The 19,848-nt window shown below is 44.3% G+C and overlaps 1 protein-coding gene across 2 annotated transcripts in view; it reads right to left on the reverse strand.

Annotated features, from left to right (window-relative positions):
• Positions 1-19,848, reverse strand: part of LOC119660242 (dynein heavy chain 5, axonemal) — a 207,522-nt gene that overhangs the window by 81,626 nt on the left and 106,048 nt on the right. For both annotated transcript variants that reach the window (XM_038068695.1, XM_038068696.1), the window contains 3 exons: positions 6,392-6,544; positions 5,998-6,290; positions 5,335-5,827 (listed from right to left, as the gene is read on the reverse strand). In XM_038068695.1, the coding sequence (XP_037924623.1) occupies positions 5,335-5,827; positions 5,998-6,290; positions 6,392-6,544 (939 nt within the window). The remainder of the gene's footprint in view (positions 1-5,334; positions 5,828-5,997; positions 6,291-6,391; positions 6,545-19,848) is intronic.

Here is a 19,848-nt window from a genome sequence, read left to right on the forward strand (position 1 = left end):
GCAGGAGTATTGTGGGCATTCTGACAGGCCATAATTCACAAGTGCGGCATATGTTCAGAAGAGGAATTATTCAGGATGATACATGTCCTTCCTGTAATGAGAAAGCGAAATCCACGGAGCATTTCTTATGTGAATGCCACGCTAATGAACGCATCAGGCATCAGATCTTTGGTGCGGATGTTCTCCAGTTGCGACGGGTAGCATCACATCCACTAACGGAAATCCGGCGATACGTTAAGGAATCCGGAATATTCCGTCAGATGAGGGTGGCGAGTACAATAGTCAACAGGGCCTGAGTGCTCAGAAGCTGTAGCTTCTCCCTCGTCACACACACACCCGTCTGTTTTTGTATCTACTTTTGGCATCTTTAAGCATCATTTTAAAACAGAAGATTCACCTCCTACCTGCTGTCATTTCGTTATTAATTTACTATATACAGAACTAGCTGAATCCGGCAGACCTTGTTCTGTATGTGTAAATTTGCAGAAACTGCGGATTTTCCAAGATGAGAAATTACCATATTTTATAATGTTCGTCGCCTCAAACGATTCAATTTGAAAGTATGCATTTTATTTCCGAATATGTAAAAACTGTTTGGCTTCTTAAGTAGCTCCAGCAATATCAGTTAGAAATGGCTCTGGCGGCTTAGTTAGTGGTGGCTGATTGAGCTTGCCAGTAAAATAACATATGCCAAGCATTTTTTACTGAAACTTCAAAGCCTGACAATATGGCATAAGTGCAATATAACCATTATATCAATGAGAACATTTTGGCGCATTGTGTAATGGTAGTCTTGATTGTAATCGAATTGTAGAGGAGAATTGGCTCTTGATATTGATAGAACCTGTCGTGGGCGTTCAGCTTCACCAAGTTATGTATCTTGCTCTTCGAGAACTGCAACAGTTCTGAAAATAGACGCCTTTGCTCGAAGATTTGTAATTCGTCCACCGTTCGTATGTTGTTGAGATATTTCGGTACTCTTAAAGTGAAAACCCAAGGTAGCAGGTTGTTAAACCATGCATCTCGCTTCTCTCATGTAGGAGAAAGTAAAGGGAGAAAGAATAAGATAGTCTCTCCTTTCAATCCCCGCTAAAAACGCCTAACGGTTACTTCTTTTTAAAAAGTTACAGTGCCTGCAAGATGGTGATTTTCGTAACATTAATAAGCTTATTGATAGGACAATCATCGCCTAGACTTGCAAGGAGGAATGCTGAGAGGGGTGCCCCTTACCCTTCCAACCCCTCCCGCACTCACGCAGGTAACGGGGATGTAGGGACACAGGGTAGCACCCCTCTGGCACCTTGTTTGCACCTACGACTACGAATGTCCTGCCAACAAGCTTATTAATGTTACGAAAGTAACCCCTTTCCAGAGCACAATAATATTTCAGCGGGGATGACCGCCACAAGTCTTCAACGATGTTATAAAAAGGGGGCCTTCTTTTTCTTTCTGCGTATTATCTATGCTCTCTTTATCAACCGACAAATCAAACTTTATCATAATGATATCTAAATACCACCTATTTTAAGGATCATTACTTTTTACGGGGAGGTGACGGCTACGATTTTTCAACGGGCTGTGAAGGCGCTACAGTGTTTGTGGCAGGTTGACAGCCACGAGCCTGGCGGAGTAACCGGGCAGAACACAATCAGCAGTGAATCATGAATAAAATAAGAACTCCTAAAAGCATTCTTTTTAATTTTAATAAATAAATGATTTATAATTATTAAATATAAACGAATCAACCAAATTGGTGCCCCGTAAAAAAAAGGAGCTCGGTACTTTCTTATCGCGCCTTGCCGTCGTCGGCCTTTGAAAAACTCATCTCAGGTGGACTGAATGGTTATGAAACAAACTTTCGCCAGATTTCGAACAAAATCACCAGCAGTTGCAAAGTAAGAGGCGTTCATCTGTGGATCGGAGGATTGGCATAGACACTGAAGGCCGCTTTAACAGCATACGATAGCTCTTCGTGGTCGCGAGTCCTGTCCTTCATTCTAGTTCGCCTAGGTACAGCCCATCGGGGCTTTTGCGCTTACCCCGGACGCCGTGGCAAAATTAAAATCACCCATGCCATCCCGTCATTCTTAGACGAAGGTTAACGCCCCCAAAGACCTAGACGTCTGCACCCAAGGCTTAGTGCGCGTGGATGCTTCCAAGAAGTCCTTACCACCATATAAGGGTCCATATGAAATATAGAGGTGCAAGAACGTCTTCGTGTCCAAGTTAAAGCCTTTTGTCCCTGAGGCTGAGGTCTCGGGGAAGAAAGGTGCACGGCGCGTGATCTGCGCCCCTAAAATTGGCAGGCCAGGAGTCGGGTTTTGTCGCTGGAACCCAATATCAGCCGGGGGTGGGGTAGTGTGGAGGCGCTACAGTATGGAGCCGCTTAGCGGAGATTCATCTGAGCTCCATACCAAGGTAGCACAACTCACCGCGACTCGAATCGCACCCGCTTGAGTGGCTCGCCTACCTGTTGGCAGCGGGTTGACGGACGGAGCAACCGGGCAGAACAATCAAGACAGACTGCGTTGAACTCATCAGGAGACGTCGCCTGCTAGACATAGGACCCCCAATGTTTACGATTAGCCTACTTAACGCCGAAACTTCAGCTGCAGCCTTATTCGCTGCTGCTCTGATTTTCTCAGAAAAGCTCATCTTTGAGTTAAGAGTCAACCCGAAGTACTTTACCGCTGATTTTGACTCCATTATCGACTCGCCGAACGATATGGGACGCAGGATCGGAATTCTCTTTTTAGTCAGGATGACTACTTCGGTTTTTTCCAGTGCAAGGTTGAAACCATGAGTAGTCATCCATCCGCTTACCCGTTCCATCAATATGCCGAGTCTGCTTTGCACCTGTTCGAGAGCGCGTCCAGCAACAAGCGCTGCGACATCATCTGCGTAGCCGACCAGGTGCGACTCTTCTGGCATGTCGAGTTTAAGTAGACTATCGTAGGTAGCGTTCTAGAGCTCCGGCTCTAGGATGGATCCTTATGCTACCCCCGACGTGACCTCCATCCTCCTCTAGTGTTTCATAGAGCAGGGAGCGGTTCCTCAGATAGTCCCTCAATATCCGTAAGAAATAGTTCGGCACGTTGAAAGTATTATATAGTGTTCTTAGAATGTCTTTCCATCTTACGGAATTAAAGGCGTTTCTGGCGTCAAGTGTTACTAGGAGCACCACCCGTCGAATTCGGCGCCTATGTGCCTCTGCTCGTCGGCGTCCACGATTTGCATGACAGCATCATTTGTCGATCACCCTGCTCTAAAACCAAACTACCGGGGAGATAAATCTCCAGCAGCGCGTATCGCTTCAGCGAGTCTACCTCTGATGAGATTTTCGAGCACTTTCTCAGCAGTGGCAAGCATACATAGTGGGCGGTATGAAGGCGGCAATTCGGGGTCGCCTTTCCCTTGCAACCTTCCAACGAGCAGGGAAAATGCCCTCTTTCAGGCAAGCGTTGAATGCACCGAGTAGTAGGTTTGGCCGGTGTTGGAATACCAGTTTGTATACCTCTGCTGAAATATTTTTCATTGAGAGGACTGCCTGTTTCAACTCTTTTATAGAGAAAAGTGGACAGTCCTCTGCGCTCTCCAGGTCGACGTCATCATCCCATACGGGGTGCGCAAGGAAGAATGCCCTTACAATGCGGTCCTTCTGCTCGTCCGAGTAGAGGTTTCGCAATGGTATGGTCATGTAAGTCGCCCTGACGATAATTCACGTACCGAGATTGGTCTGAACATTGAAGTCGATGGTAAACGACCAAAAGGTCTACCGAAACAACCGTGATTTGATACGTTAGATAGGGATTTGAAAGCGTCACGACTGCGGTCAGATCAGGCCTTTGACAGAAGAAAATGGCGCGATTAGAACGAGCCGACTCCGCTTTTGAACGGAACAAAGGCTGAAGAAGAAGAACAAGGAAAGCATGCCTATAGGCGACAGGAATTTTAGTGTATTCTTTACTTCCACGTATTTCAACTTGACATCTGTTATTGATCTAAACCAAACAACCAACAACATCAAACCGCACTGGTTACACGGGAAGAATAAAGATAGGAGAATACAACTTAGATAATTTCTCCTCACAACCGAAAACAGCTACGATGATCAAATCCGCGCACGGTTGTTGTCAGCCAACAGAGCCTATTTCACCTTACAAAAACTGTTCCGCTCGAAACGTCTTACAATAAGGTCAAAGCTCTTACTGTAAGACAATGATGTTGCCAGTCCTCATGTACTCCTCGGAGACTTGGGTTCTTAGCAAGAAGAATTGCGAATTCTCCGCCGCGGGAGTTCCTTATTAAGGCAGGCTGGAGTTCCTTATTAAGTGTTCTCCCGGTTGCCTCAACCTACTTTTCACAAGTGCCGGACACTGTCCAGGGACATGTATAGCAGATTACTTTGCAGACATTGTCCATAGATATCCCTAGCTTCCACAGGTGATAGCTTAGCCGGCAACTCCCAGTAAGTATTTGAGCACTGAGCGACTATAAAAGACAACGAATAGTGCCTCGCGGTAATTGAGACAAATATATTGCGTTGGACCCGTGGCGTACATGTCATGGTCACATCTAAAATAATGACAACCGCAATCGATATGGAATTGCATCGATCGTGAGAAAATTGCGAATGAGGCATCTTCGATAGTATGAATATGTAATTCGCGAAGACGAGAAGCCATTTGCCAAGACTGTTCGCTTGATGGCTTGATGTGATTTAAGAACCTCATCCGAACTCCATTCACATTAGACCTACCACCGAGCAAAATTTCATAACCGATCAAGGCGAGCCGATCCAGTGTCTGAAAGGAACACGGGCTAAAGAGCAAGAAGGACACCGTACAGTTGTCTTGATACTTCATTATTTTTATGGACTGCCTTCAGAGGCCTTTGGCAGACACTGAATAGAATACTTTTTATTGAAAAGTCCCGCTCTCCAGTCAGCGTTACACCCACTTTCCGATATTATCTTTTAAGCAACAATCTTACAATTTAAATCCTGAAAATGCAAATATTAAATCTTTAAAACATATAATATATCGTGACAGGAACAAATTATCGATTCCAAGGAAAGCTCAGTGTACTGTGAAAAATTAAGTAATCACTTCATGAGAGCAAATTTACTTTTCTCCGCTTCTCCATATTCGTTAGAATTCAAGAACATACAATTATCGACGAAAGTACTGATTTCACCTTTCCGATTACATACGTATATTTTTTCTGTACGAATTTAAAATGCTGGTCGTGGATTCCATGATTAATGTAATTGAATAAGCATTTCATGTGAGGACGACGAATCCCAGGGAAAATGTCTTTAAAAAAAGGACTTACCTTTTGCCGTATTTATCTGATATGTGATGTCAGCATTGGGATGTAATCCAAACACTTCGGGAGTATCGTTTGTGGGTAAACTGTTTATATAATCCATGAAACCTTGTAGGCTTTTAGTGTTTGGAACTTTATAGCCCTTGTAGAACTCAAATGCTGGAGTGAGCAAAGTCTCACAGAACCAAACTTGTGTGAAAGTGGTCAGTAGACGTTTATCAAAATCATCCGTCACGCGTCCACCGTACTGCACCTCGCCAAGCATGTAGCAAACCGTCTGCCAGGAAACTCCCTTCTTTGGATCCATTTCGTCCAAATGATTCTGAATGAACTGAACGCTTGCCGCAAAATCGGCTTGATTGAATTCGTATGGAATGTTCCATCCCAGTGGTCCAAATTTACGCCTCTCCTGGACTATGGTATGCAGGAAGGCCACCGTGTAAAGCAGCGGTGGCCATTGGGATGCTGACGTGTAATCCAGGAAGTCTTGACTGAAAGACTTCAATCAGAGGGAATTTTAATTAGTAAAATGAGGGGGCCAAAATGACTTAGTCTTCTCTTATATCAATCAAGCCCATATTTGCGAGTACAGTTGGGAATAATGTCGATACACAGCCCCGGATTCTCCCTGGTTCGATTGATATAATGAATGACCAAGCAGATTCGTACCTGGTAGCTTCTTTTAAGACTTGCGCGGATCCCTTGCGGCGGTTCATTAGTAAATTTAATGGCCATCTGTAATAATCCAATCGGGAATTCATTATGGACTTCCGTTGTAACCCACAATCGGAATGATTCCTCAATCGTTTCTGTTTCCACGAGCATATCGATTATTTCAGCACAGAAGCTCAGCGACAGATGTACGTTCTGCAGGAGTACCCAGCCGCCAGCACTCATTGATTCCATGATTAACTTTCTTGCATGGTACTCTTGACCCTGACCCATTGAAACGGCTTTCAGATCTACGGAATATTGGATTATAGGAATTCGAGCTCCGTTAAAAATGAATAATAAATTCTTTCGAAAAGTAATGATGCGTTGGATATATTTAAAGTAAACTTACTTATGCCTTTCTGTTTCGCCAAATTTCCAATTTGAGTCGTGGGATCAGAGCCAATGGATAAAAGGCAAACGAATGGGGTTCGGGGTTCAGATTCTAGCCAAGTCGCCTCCAGGTCGAGAATTTGCATTTCACCATATTCAGCTCCCAATGATTCTGAAAAAATGATATAATTTCAATGAATAAATTCTAAAAATGGGATTTTCAAAATATAATATCCAAAACGAGGCTAATTTTTTAAAGGGATCGGGACGCATTCGTTTCTAACATTTTTGTGTATAGGATGTAGGATACGGAGTTAAATTTACGTCTACGAAGATTATTTAGGAGACTTGCACTTGCGAAAATTCTGGCGAGCATAAGTTGCAATAACTGCAGTGTAATATTTTGTGAAAACGCATCTAATTGTGTGGCCCCACGGGTGCTCTCCGCAGAAGAGAGGAAGAAGGTGGTACAGAACTAAGCTCTCTGAACACCAGTTAGAGGTGGCCTAGAAGCCTGGGCTGTGGGCCATTGCATATGACGCTCATCGCTGTATTGCCGCTATCTTTTCTTTGGGAGTAAGGTAAATGAATGCGTTTATGCACAGAATGTTGGACTACCGCAGCAATACACCGTCGGACTACCAACTTAACACCTCCCTGTCTGGGACCTAGTCTAGCTTAGACTTAAACAACTGGCGATTTAGTCCAATATAATTCGCAACTTTATTGTGTTTTTGGGATGATATAAAGGAGCGTTTTTCCATCTGTTGCCACTTTCGGTCACGCTGCTCCCAGGGCAGAGGTGAGGCAGTGTCTGAAGAGTTGCCTCTGCACTGGACGAAACCGTTAGTCACTTTTGTTTTTTTGATTTTTTTGTCTGGAACTGCCTCTTTTCATCAACGGAAGGGAGTTGCTAGTTCAGGGAACCACTTGCCATCCGGTCCCTCCGCCGATTTAGCTCAATCTTCTTCGCAACAAAAAGAGCCCGAACAAAATTTTTTTCTTTTTTTTAATGAGGACAATACACAGAAAACGAATTCCTTATTACATATTGTCCTCAGAGGGAGGAGCAAGTGAATGGCTTATTTTACGCTTAAAACTAGAGAAGGAAATTGAGTCCAAGGACTCAATTTGTAGAGATGTTTCTGACAAGGGAATAGACGAGTGTTAAAGAGGGCTGAATTGAGGTAAAGTCGGAGGAGGAACGTAGGATAAAACCAGACATTTTGGTAGCTCTATTGATGATATCAACGAAGTAGTAATTGAAACGAAGTTTGTCGTCGAATATTACACTCAGGTCTTTGAAGGAGGTCAGTAGTGAAAGGGGTTGTCCACTGAGAGAATAGGAAAAGGATTTTGTAGAGGGTTTAAGCGAATAGCACATCCAGCGGCATTTGTTGACATTTAGTGTTAGCTTGTTGACCGAAAATCAACGGATTAAATGATCAAGGTTGGACTATAAGAGAGCACAGTCCAGCGGAGATGAGACAGGTCGTCTGCGTAAAGCAAATACGGGCAGGTGAGGATGGAGGCGAGGTCATTGATAAAAACCTGAAAAGAAGCGGGCCAAGAATAGAGCCTTGGGCAAACCAAAGGAAGGAGAGAAGGAACGAGATTAGTAACCATGAAAAGAAACTTTTCTAGAACGGTATGAGAGATAGGAGGAAAGCCAGGAGATGACTGAGGGAGGGAAGTCTAGTAATGAAAGTTTAGAGAGGAGAATGTTATGATCAACGGTATCAAAGAATTTGGAGAAATCGGAATAAATAGCATGTACCCTCCTGTCGTCAATAAAAGCATTCAGCAGCAAAGTTGGTGAAGACCAGAAGGTTTGAAGCCGTAGATCTATGCATCACGAAATCATGTTGCTCTTTGACAATGAGGTGACCCAAGTGCGCGGTCAACCAGTCGTTGACGTATCTTTCCAGGATTTTGGAGCAAGAGGAGAGAAGATAAATGGGTCGGTAGTTCGCAGCAAGAGAAGGGTCTTCGCTCTTGAGGATAGGGATTATAAGGGCCTCTTTCCAGAGACGAGGATAGTAGCAACACGGCTCCATCTACATACTAGCGCTGCACAACATCTCTCTAGCAATGTTGCCTTGGGAGAGCTCCGCTCCATGCCTACTTAGAAATAGAGTAAGGAAGTAATCAACCTCATTATGCGTTGCGTTCAGCCACGGATCTAAATTGTTGATGAGCCACGCAGTCTATCCGCTTCTTGGCTCATTTTGCTTTTCTGTCTTAAGTCTTTGTCCTTGCGGCTGTAGATAGCATTACGCTCTTCAGCAAGGAGGACAGAGGGGATTCCCTCCACGATTACTATCACGGCCGGTTCTGAGACAGTGCCATAAGCAGACACTACTGCCAAAGCCTCCCGTCTCTATACTTGAGTAAGGCGCTTACCATGCACCTAACCGAGGGTATCAGTCCATATCTCCGCTCCAAGAACAGAACGGATTGCGTTGCTCCCATAAGAAGATGTCTCCTGTTAGATATGACGGCCCCAACATTCGCCATTAGTCGACTCAAGGCCGAGACTCCAGCTGCAGCCTTGTCCGCTGCTGCTTTGATTTGCTGGAAGAAACTTCTTTGAATCGAGCATTAAACCAAGGAATTTAGTTGCTGGTTTTAACTCTATAGTCGCCCATCGATATGGGAAGCAAGGTATTCTCTTTCTGGTCGAGATGGCGTTGAAACAGTGAGCAGTCATCCATCCACTTATCCGTCGCATCAATATACCAAGTCTGCTTTGCGCCTGTTCAACAGAGCATCCGGCAACAAGTGCAAATACGCCATTGGAACTTTCGTAGACTTCACGGGCGCATTTGATTACCTGAGTGGGCCATCTGTGTTGCCAAATTTTTTTGAGTATGACTGCCAGGAATTGTCTCTATGGAAGAGCTATTTCCATAGTAGGGAGGCATTCGGCCAATGAATGTGTGTGGGTTAATGTGAAACGCGGCTGCCCACAGGAATCTAATGTGAGTCCATTTATATGGGACTTATATGGATGAACTGTTAGTTGAGCTTAGTTCGGTGGTTGAATGCGTTGCTTATGCGGGTCATCTTGAAATAGCCAACTTGACCTTGAGCAGTGTAGTATTGAGTGCATGCGTATCGGTAATGTGCGGTCACTTAAATTCAGTGTCACGATCTCAATGGGAAAAAACCGTCGCGATGTTCCTCAAACGCAACATACGTCGCCCACCTTTAGCTAAGTTAAACGAAAATTTAAAATATCAGAAGAAAGTGACATGCTTGGGAGTCACAATCGCTTGTACCCGCACCTGACCGAGTTAACGGCGCGCTTCGGCAAATTGGTATATATGTTGTCCTGTTGTTCAAGAGGTAGTCCAGTGTGCCACCATCTACAAGATCAGCAGGGGCGTACCTCTGCTGAAAACCGACTTAGTGAATGAGGATCAGGTTTTGCAGTTAGATAGGTGTGTAATATCGGAGCGACAACTTAGATAGAACGGAAGTTTGAAAGGTTGCGCCACATATGTAATATGTAGTTACCAGAAGAAATTTTATTGTGGACTTTGGGCTCAAAATGGGCTCAGTTTCTCTTCTCAGGGAACCTTGCCTCCAATCAGGGTAGTGTTCTGTGTGGGGCAAATTCAGAAGATTGATTTCATGTCCTCTATGTCCGCCGATCTTACTGTGATATCCGTAATTTATATGCACGTATATGCATTCGCACGCGCGAAGAGAAGTCCTCGACGCTGCGTCTTCTGCAATACAATATATCCCTAGTGGCCGTGGTGGAAAGCCAATAAGACCATGTGTCCTGTGTTAGTATTATCTTGTGATGTGTTGCGTTGTACGCAGTGCGACAGTTGACTCGAAGGATGGCTTCGTTACGGTTATCCGCCAATCCATTGGGGATACCATCACCACATAATCGAGGAGGGCGATCAGATCCGAGTTTGCAATGGGATTTATCTGGAGTGGTTTTTGCCACAAAGCCTCACTGAAAATTATCTGGTAGCATGGAAGTATATGGTCTAGAAGAATTCCTGGCTTCGGCCCAGTTATTTACGATTGACCCCCTTGTACGAGTTTCATAGTGGTTGCAGTTGTGCCACATCGCGGACAGAGTTTTTGGGCTCCGACGTAGAGCGGCGATGTACAACTCACGCGTCATACCCTTTAACTGCGGCAGATGTGTTAGATGAGCCTCACATCCACTCATTTGAATGCTGAGCCTACACTCAGTATAAACAAGTTCCGCTGTACCAATCACAGCGAGGCTCTGATTGACATCTGATACCGTAAAGATTTTCGAACGCATTCTACACAACCATATTCGCGACATAGTGCGGAGATACTAACTCATAGAGAAGCACCGTAAGAAGCATCACTTTCGATATATTGCGTATCTGGATCTAATGAGTACAGTTGACGGCGTACCACACAAATTCCATGCTTTGCGACAACACTTAGTTTCAGGGGAACTCGTGTGCTGGCTTAAATCGATCCGAAGGGTTAAGTTAGAAATGTGGCAGGTATATCAAAAAAGTTTCGTGTCTCTGTCGGTGTTCATCAAGCCCGCGGCCTCTCTTCCCTTTTTTTTGTTTTTTTATGGACACTGTCACCCGGGGCATCCAACGTTCAGCGCCCAACACCTAGTGATGTTGCTTCGGACTAACACGTCATGATCACATCCGAAATGAGGCATCTGCGGTCGAAACGGCGTCTTTTCTGATATGGGCATGTCGTTTGAGTTGACAAGAATTCACCTGACGAGATTGGTCTAATCATTGAACCTAAGAAACGGCCAAAAAGCCAGGCGAAACAATGCTGATACTCTACATAGTGATTTAAGAGCCCCTCGACTCCAACCAGAACAGGCCTATGAACCAGCAAAATGACACAACCGATCAAAACGAGCCAACCCCGCTTCTGAACGGGACAAAGGCTGCAGAAAAAAAATCTCCACATTCTTCGATGAAAGAATTTGAAGCTTCCTTTCCCCCTTCTCTTCTTCTTACGATTCTCTCACCGTACGAATCACTCCGCCAAATACATGTCCGTTTATTATATCCTCCGTATATTTTCTTCAGCCCCCCGCTCCTGCACAAAGATATCTTCGGCAAATTACCAGAAGTCTTCCGCGTTTTGTTCCCGCCTTTTCCTTCATCCTCTGTGGTCTTCCTACGCTCTGTTGGCCTAATACTCCCAGTTTTCTCTCCCTTCCTAATAACTCCTATCACCCTTCCTTTCTCTTGCCGTATCCAAGCTTCCTATTCGCTGCTTTTACTAACCCTATTACGGCTAATCATTCTACCCTCGAGTTTGATACTCAGATTACTCGACTCCAAACTTTTACCTCGGGCAAGTCTGCCAAATCCAACTCCCGTAAAGTGAATTTCCATGGTAGCGAATATAAGGTGGATGCCTCCCCTTTCTATAATAACGTAAGTTAAGGCAACTTTGTTAAAAGTAGGGCCACCACCTCCAACTCGGTCAACTTCACCAACTCGGTGGGCAACTGTCTACTATATCTGTACTCATGCTTCTAAAGCCTACGACAATGTAAATGATATTACAAAATGTTTTGCCCAAACTCACCCTTCAGTGTTCTCATATCATTGGTCACATTCCCTCTTACCTTTCCAACCGCACCCCTTTCAATGACTGTATATCCCGTTCCTCTCCCCCCTTCATGTTGCGTTTCACAAAGATCACTCTCCCGCTTCTTACTTACTCCTGCTATCACTTAATGTGCTATCCGCTCAAGTCCTCATCCACTTCATTTTCCTATTCCATTATATCGTTATTATTATAGCATATATTATATATTACTACATCAGAACTCCACATATTTCGGCAATAAGCCCTGCTTCGACACCCACTGAATGAAATTCACCAATCGGGCTGCCAAATTGTCGGCCTTTTAACTATGTACCACGCGTGATTTTAATTCCTTCCAACCCTCTTTAATTTTATTCAATTTCCTCGTTAGATGTATCCTCCAGTATTATTCTGATATGGTCTGATGACCCTCCCGTAACTGCGATTGTCTTGCCCTAGAAAAGGTGAAACGTAAATTCGACCGTTCTCTCTTCTTTAAAAATAACCTGAGTATTGCTTCTCCGGCTTCCACTCCCTTAACCTCCCCTTTCTAGAACAACTTCGAATCTATTTCGATTCATGCACCTTTTTCAAACTTTCTACAGATTTCATGGACAACACTGCCTCTAGCAACATCGCCCCGCCTCTTCAACTCTTCCTCCTACAGTAGTTTCAAGCGTAGGTTAACCTTGCTTTCTCCTTCTTCTAAAGACAGTATATGATTGGAATTTACTCTGTATACCGCCCGTTTAAATGAATAATCAAAAAAGTAAACACCCGGGTTGTCTATCTGAATATCGTTGTATCTACTGACCGAGGCACCGAGGTCGGTGGAGTTGCCCGACGCATTATCAGTATGTCGTTTTGTCTAAAATCTAGAAACGTAGATACCACCATAACAACTTGAAGGTGATTCCGCGACAATATTCTCTGTGTGATATGTAAGCGGCGCATGGAAAGTGACCACCACTGTTACTCAAAAGTTTCAATCCTCCGTTACCACGTGCATCTACCAGGTCAGCGGTGTACTCTGGCCCGACACAATTTTGAACAAAGAACTTCATAGGCATACTGATCAGGTACCGGCAGACGTATTAATATTGAAAGTGGCAGCAGATAGATCACACTTTAAAAAAAAATTCAGCAAATTCATTCATCATCATCAACCACGCAACAACCGGCATCCGGCCTAGGCCTGCCTTAATAAGGAACTCAGGATATGCCAGTTTTGCGCCGAGGTCCACCAATTCCATATCCCTAAAAGCTGTCTGGCGTAGTGACCTACGCCATCGCTCCATCTTAGGCAGGGCTCCATCTTAGGCTGAAAAAGGCTCTGTTGGCTGCCAACAACCGTGCGCGGATTTCATCATCGTAGCTGTTATCGGTTGTGATTTTCGACCCTAAATAGGAGAAATTATCAACGGTCTCAATGTTGTAATCTCCTATCCTTATTCATCCTGTTTGATCAGCGCGGTTTGATGTTGTTGGTTGGTTGGATTTCGGTACTGACGTTGCCACCATATATTTTGTCTTGCCTTCATGGATGTGGAGCCCAAGATCTCGCGCCAATCACCGCCTGCTCGATCTGGATGAAGGCAGTTTGTACGTCGCAGGTGGTTCTTCCCATGATGTCGATATCGTCAGCATAGCCCAGTAGTTGGGTGGACTTGAAGAGGATCGTACCTCTTGCATTTACCTCAGCATCACGGATCTCTTTCTCGAGGGCCAGGTTAAAGAGGACGCATGATAGCGCATCCCCTTGTCGTAGACCGTTGTTGATGTCGAATGGTCTTGAGAGTGATCCTGCTGCTTTTATCTGGCCTCGCACATTGGTCAGGGTCAGCCTAGTCAGTCTTATTAATTTCGTCGGGATACCGAATTCTCTCATGGACGTATACAGTTTTACCCAGGCTATGCTATCATAGGCGGCTTTCAAGTCGATGAACAGATGGTGCAACTGTTGTCCATATTCCAACAGCTTTTCCATCGCTTGCCGCAGAGAGAAAATCTGATCTGTTGCTGATTTGCCTGGAGTGAAGCCTCTTTGGTATGGGCCAATGATGTTGTGGAGGTATGGGACTATCCGGCCTAGCAAGATAGCGGAGAATCTTATAGTTGGGGTACTCAGTAACGTGATACCTCTATAATTGCTGCACTGTGTGATATCCCCCTTTTTATGTATGAGACAGATAATACCTCGTTGCCAATCGTCAGACATTGATTCGCTGTCCTATACCTTGAGTACAAGTTGATGAACCACTTGGTGTAACTGGTCGCCTCCATATTTAACCAATTCGGCTGTAATTCCATCGGCCCCAGGCGACTTATGACGGACTGTTTCTTCTATACTTGGGCCACTCCGTGGCAGTATTTGTCCGTCGTCTTCAGCTGGCGGGACCTCCAACTCGCCGATGTTCTGGTTGTTCAGTAGCTCATCAAAGTGCTCAACCTATCGCTCCAATATGCCCATTCTGTTGGAAATCAGATTTCCCTCTTTGTCTCGGCAGGATGAGCATCGAGGTGTATAAGGCTTCATCCTGCTGACTTGTTGGTAAAACTTCCGCGCCTGGTGCGGTTGCTCCCTGTACTTTTCTAGTTCACACACTTGTTGATTCACCCAGGCTTCCTTTTTCCGTCTGTGAAGTCGCTTCTCCGCTCGGCGGAGTTCGTATTAAGTCTCTGGCCGTATCAATGATAACGTTCTTCAGGTGGTTGTGAAGATCATTTGTGGATGCTTCATCTCCAGGTCCTCTGTTGACTGCGGTTATTGCGGCATCCATTTCCCTCTAATAGGTGTTGCGGAGGGCTGTGTTGTGGATGGCTTCAGTATTCACTCTCACCTGATTGTCAGAGGGGATTTTAGGTGGTATTGTTATTCGAGCTCGGAGCACCATGCCAACGAGATAGTGATCCAAGTCTATATTGCCCCCCCCCCCCCACCCTATAAGTTCTGACATTCATCAAGGCTGAGAGGTGGCGGTGGTCGATCAACACGTGGTCAATTTGGTTGAAAGTGGTCCCGTCTGGAAAGGCCCACGTTTGTTTGTGGACCGCTTTCCGCGCAAACCAGGTACTTCCAACAACCATTTTGTGTGACTCTGCTAATTGAATAATCCGCAGTCTGTTATCATTTGTGCTTTGATGTAAGCTGATAGGAGCCAGCGTATCGCCTGAATACGGGCTCCTTCCCTACTTGGCTGTTGAAATCCCCAAGTATGATTTTGATATCATATCTGGGATAGGCTTCGAGGGTTCGTTCTACTGCCTCGTAGAGCACGGGGTTTACTAGATAGCCACTATAATATATGATGTAGTGGTTCTTCTCCAGGAAACCGGTCCCTGTCCAACGCATCTCCTGTAACGCTGTTACATCAGCCCTATATTGGGACAGAGTATCGGCTAGCTGCTCATCAGCTTCATCTCTGTACAGGGAGCGCACATTCCATGAGAAAATGCGCAAATCGTTATTCCGTTGTCGTTGCCGGGTTCATCGTTGTGTAATCCATCCAGTCCGAGGCACCTGTTGTGGCTTCGTAACAAGTTGTTTTCCTTGTAGGGTTGTCAGCCCTACCCAACCCCCAACCTGGAGGACCAGTTGGTATAATTTGTCCCCTTTTTAGGCGCGGGAGACTCGCCTTCATCCTTTTCCGTCTGCAGCTTTTCGTTAAGAAAGAGCTCCCAGCGGACACCACGTGGAGGTGGAGATAAGGTTTGGTAGTAGAGCTGTTGGTGTTGGTTCAGCAAATTCATTACTGACTATATATCACGCAATGGAATTTATTTTATTTCAGAATGACCGGCGACTCGATCGCCCTAGAAACTCATAGCGCAGGACAATGAAGGAGTAGCGTAGACTTCCCCGGAAGGCCTGGAAGGACCTGAAGCATATTTTGGTGTGTTGGATGCATTGTACCCGTTGTGTGTTGGATACGTTGTATAAGCATGGAAACAATGGCATTCCCGAAAATATATTTTGTAAGGACAAAAATCAATGGCGTCCATATCTAAAATGACTACGCTCCTCCTGGGATAGTATTGGAACAATATGAAATGAAAGATTGATTTATGTTGAACAATAAACATCTCTAGCCGAAAATAGTTACCCTACCTACCCACTTCACATTACATTAGGTAATATTATATCAACAACTACTTCCTGAAATACGTATGCAATCACCGAAGTTAAGCATTATTGGAGATGGCTAGTAATTAGAAGGGGGACAAGGCGCCAATGCTTGCTGATGATGTTCAAATAAAATAATTTTTTGAACTACTTAACTATTTTAATTATGACTTTTGTATGCTGGTTAAATATGTTAATGCTGAAATCTCGTTGTAAAGGTTTACCCTAACGCAAGCGGGCTATCCTCTTTGCGATGCGATCCAGTCGTCCAAAAGGATTTCAAAAAATAGTGTCTAATTGAATTATTGGCTACAGACATATGGAGACATTGATGCACTCAAAGCTCTCTACATAAGGAAACCAAACATGTAACTCTGGGTTTCTAATATATTGTCAAAAGAGAGAGGTTGGCTCGCTACAGCATCGTGAGGAAGGCCCAAGAAAATATTCACAGCCAAAAAATTAAATATTACCTTAATACCATTCAGCACGCTGGCGCCAATGTAGTGGAAAATACACTTATTGATTAACGATAAAATCCTATTACGCATTCAGGACCAAATGAATCATTTTACGCGTTCAAGATCGTGCCGGCACAATAAATAATTTACTCGACTTTGTCGTTCTCAGTTTCAATTTCGAATTACAACTTATAAATAATCAATGTAACAACATTTCGCAAAATACTCTGGCACGTTGCGGTTCCCATTGTTGTACTGCGAGGCGTATCTACGCAAGCTGGGCGTAACGAATCTCTGGTGAAAATTAGCATAATCCAATCAAATAGATTAAGAACAATTTCCCGTGCCCGGCATCCCCGTTTGAGGAGGAATTTGCGGAAAAGGGAATAAATATGTATAATTCTTTGATATTATGATAAGGCGGCATTTTAAAGATTATGCTCCAGTTATCAGGAGAATGGTATTATACCTTCATTTACGGCTTTGTGGAATACCTTGGATGCTTGGGAATTTGAATTTTCCCATGCCAGGAGCGGATCTGTAGGTGTCGGAGACATACACGGGAAATAACGAAGGAAGTTTGGCAGTCCAGGAATTCAATGAGAAAAGTTTGAGTAGGAATTTTACGGGAAAATGTTGAATGAAGTAGACGGTATCTACAGTATATATGATGGAAAAGGTATCTTCATTCGCACGAGTATATAAATATAGTTTAGAAATGATTCACAAGTCTGGGCTTAGAAAGTATTCCAATTTACAGACTAAATGATTGAAATTCGGACAAATACATATTTTGCGAGGCTGATTTTTTAAGGTTTTGTTTGCAATGTTATTGAAATCGGTTCAATGTCTGTCTGTCTATCTGTTTGTCCGTCTGTCTTTTTCTTTTTGCCGTTGGAAAGTGGAAAGCCTCAATAGCTACCGCAGGCTCCTGCTACACGGTTATGTGGGACTCTTACCCACTAAAACCACCTCCTTCTCCTTTCACTCTCCCCGCGGGACTCCCATTTGGTATTACGTCGCGGGGCTTGATCAGCATTTATTCTGCGCTCGTGTTAACATTCGTGTTTCTCTCGCGTTCATTCTTTCGGATGACTTCTTCCTGCCTAAGCTTCTTTCCGATGGCTGCAACCACTTTTTCGACTTCGGTCCATATCCCCTTTGCTTTCACCATAAGTTACATTATATTATATTTTCGGGTGTAAAGTACTCCCCGGTAATAGCTTCTAATCTAGCCCTTTGGGCTTCGAATCTGGGACAATGGAAAAAGAGTGTTCGTGCGAACTGTCGCCGACGGGCAGGAGATTCTCCGGTGAGATACGTTCGATCATAAAGTCGTTGTATTTCTTTCGCCAGAATCTCAACCGAGGCCATTTCTGCTATCACGTAAGCTGCTTTATTAGATATTGTTCTGTAAGCGCAACATGTTCGGAGTACACTTATGCGATACACAGCTTCAATCTTTCTCTTATTTATTATAAATATATTTTTATTATATATATTTTTCAGTGCATCTCCCCATACTGGGGCTGCATACAGTAGGATCGAACTGACCACCTTCGAAATAAGGAGTCAACGGCTCGGCCTTGGGCCACCTATATTTGGCAGCATTCTGGCAACCAGCGCTCCGATGTTATATGCCTTGGTTTCTGCACATGCAATCTGAAATTTAACCTCTGGTCAATCATTACGCCTAAGTACTTAAGTGCAGGCTTGGAATGAATTGTTTGCGTTCCAACTTTGATCTTCATGGCAGTGCACTTTCTCCGCTTGGTAATAAGTACTACTTCTGTCTTATGCTCTGCGAGCTGTAGACCAGCATTCTCTAACCAGGATTTGATCTCATAGACTCATTTGCATAAAGCTCGACTTCTTCGAGAAGGCTTGCAACAACCGTCACACCAATATCGTCCGCGAAACCAATGGAGGCCACACCAGTAGGAAGGTCTAGAGTCAGTACTCCGTTATACATAATAATCCACAAGAATGGCCCTAGGACAGACCCTTATGGAACTCCGCAAGTCGTTTGGTATGATTTCATTCCTTCATCTGATTCCCAGCACAGAATCCTTTCGATTAGGAAGTCGGGAACGATACGCACCACGTACTTCGCCACGCCTAAGCTGATTAGGGACTCAAGTATCTTGCTCTATCTAGCGGAGTTGAAGGCATTTTTCACATCAAGTGTAATTACTGCACAACATTTGCCCTCGTCAAGTGCGGTCTTAGCTGTGTTAGCTGCTAGGACAAGTTCATCCTTTGTAGACCTCCTCTTTCGAAAACCGAACTGATTCTCAGAGAGACCGCCATCCTTTTCGGCAATTCGAGTTAATCTATTATAGATTACTCGTTCGAATAGTTTGCCAGTATTATTTAGAAGGCATATCGGCCTGTAGGACGAAGCTTCACCCAAAGGTTTGTTTGGCTTGGGGACTAGTATTAATTTCTGCTTCTTCCATTGTGTAGGAAATGCTCCTTCTTTAAGGCAAGTGGTGAACGCCTCGACAAACATATTTGGAGCTATTTTGACTGCTGCCATGAGAGCTTTATTGGGGACGCTATCCAAGCCAAGTGCTTTATTTCTAACAATTGTATCCGCAGCTTCGAGGACCTCCTTTTCAATTACCATGGGAACTTCGGCGGTGTCTATCTCGACAGTGCGAAGGTTAGCGGTACTCAAATTCTGTGGGAAAAGATCCGTTACTATTTCATTAAGCAGAGTAGGGCAAGAAAACGGTGGGAAGCATTTGCCTTTAACTTTTGATATCATTGTTTTATAGGCGCCACCTCAGGGGCTCGTGTCAGCTTTATTACACAGTCGCTTAAAGCGTTCGGTTTTACTTTAATTATGGCCTCATGTAATTTCTGCCGAGCGTTTTTGTATTCTTCATGAAATTGCTCGTATCCAGATCGGTTTCTTTTTCGCTGGCTGCGCCTTCTGGCCTTGCGGCATTCTTCGATTTCAGAATTCCACCAAAAGTTCGGAACTCGCTTCTGGGATACAATATACCTTGGCATGGATGCGTCACATGCTTGTTCGCTAGTTTTCGCCAATCTGTAAAGGTTTAGTTTCTGCGCTTCCTTCAAGCGCTGTATTTTTTTGCAAAACTACTTCGAAAATCTCCTCGTCAAACTTATTAGCTACCCACCTTTCAGCTCTTGTCCGAGGCCATTTCATTCGTTTACCATGCCTGATTTCAAAAATGATGGCCTGGTGGTCGCTATGCGTATATTCTTCACTGACATACCAATACAGATCCTTAGCTAAAACATCGCTAACAAAAGTGACATCTATCACGGACCCCATTTCTCTCT

Source organism: Hermetia illucens, chromosome 6 (genome assembly GCF_905115235.1).
Source record: "Hermetia illucens chromosome 6, iHerIll2.2.curated.20191125, whole genome shotgun sequence".
NCBI classification, from domain to species: Eukaryota; Metazoa; Arthropoda; class Insecta; order Diptera; family Stratiomyidae; genus Hermetia; species Hermetia illucens.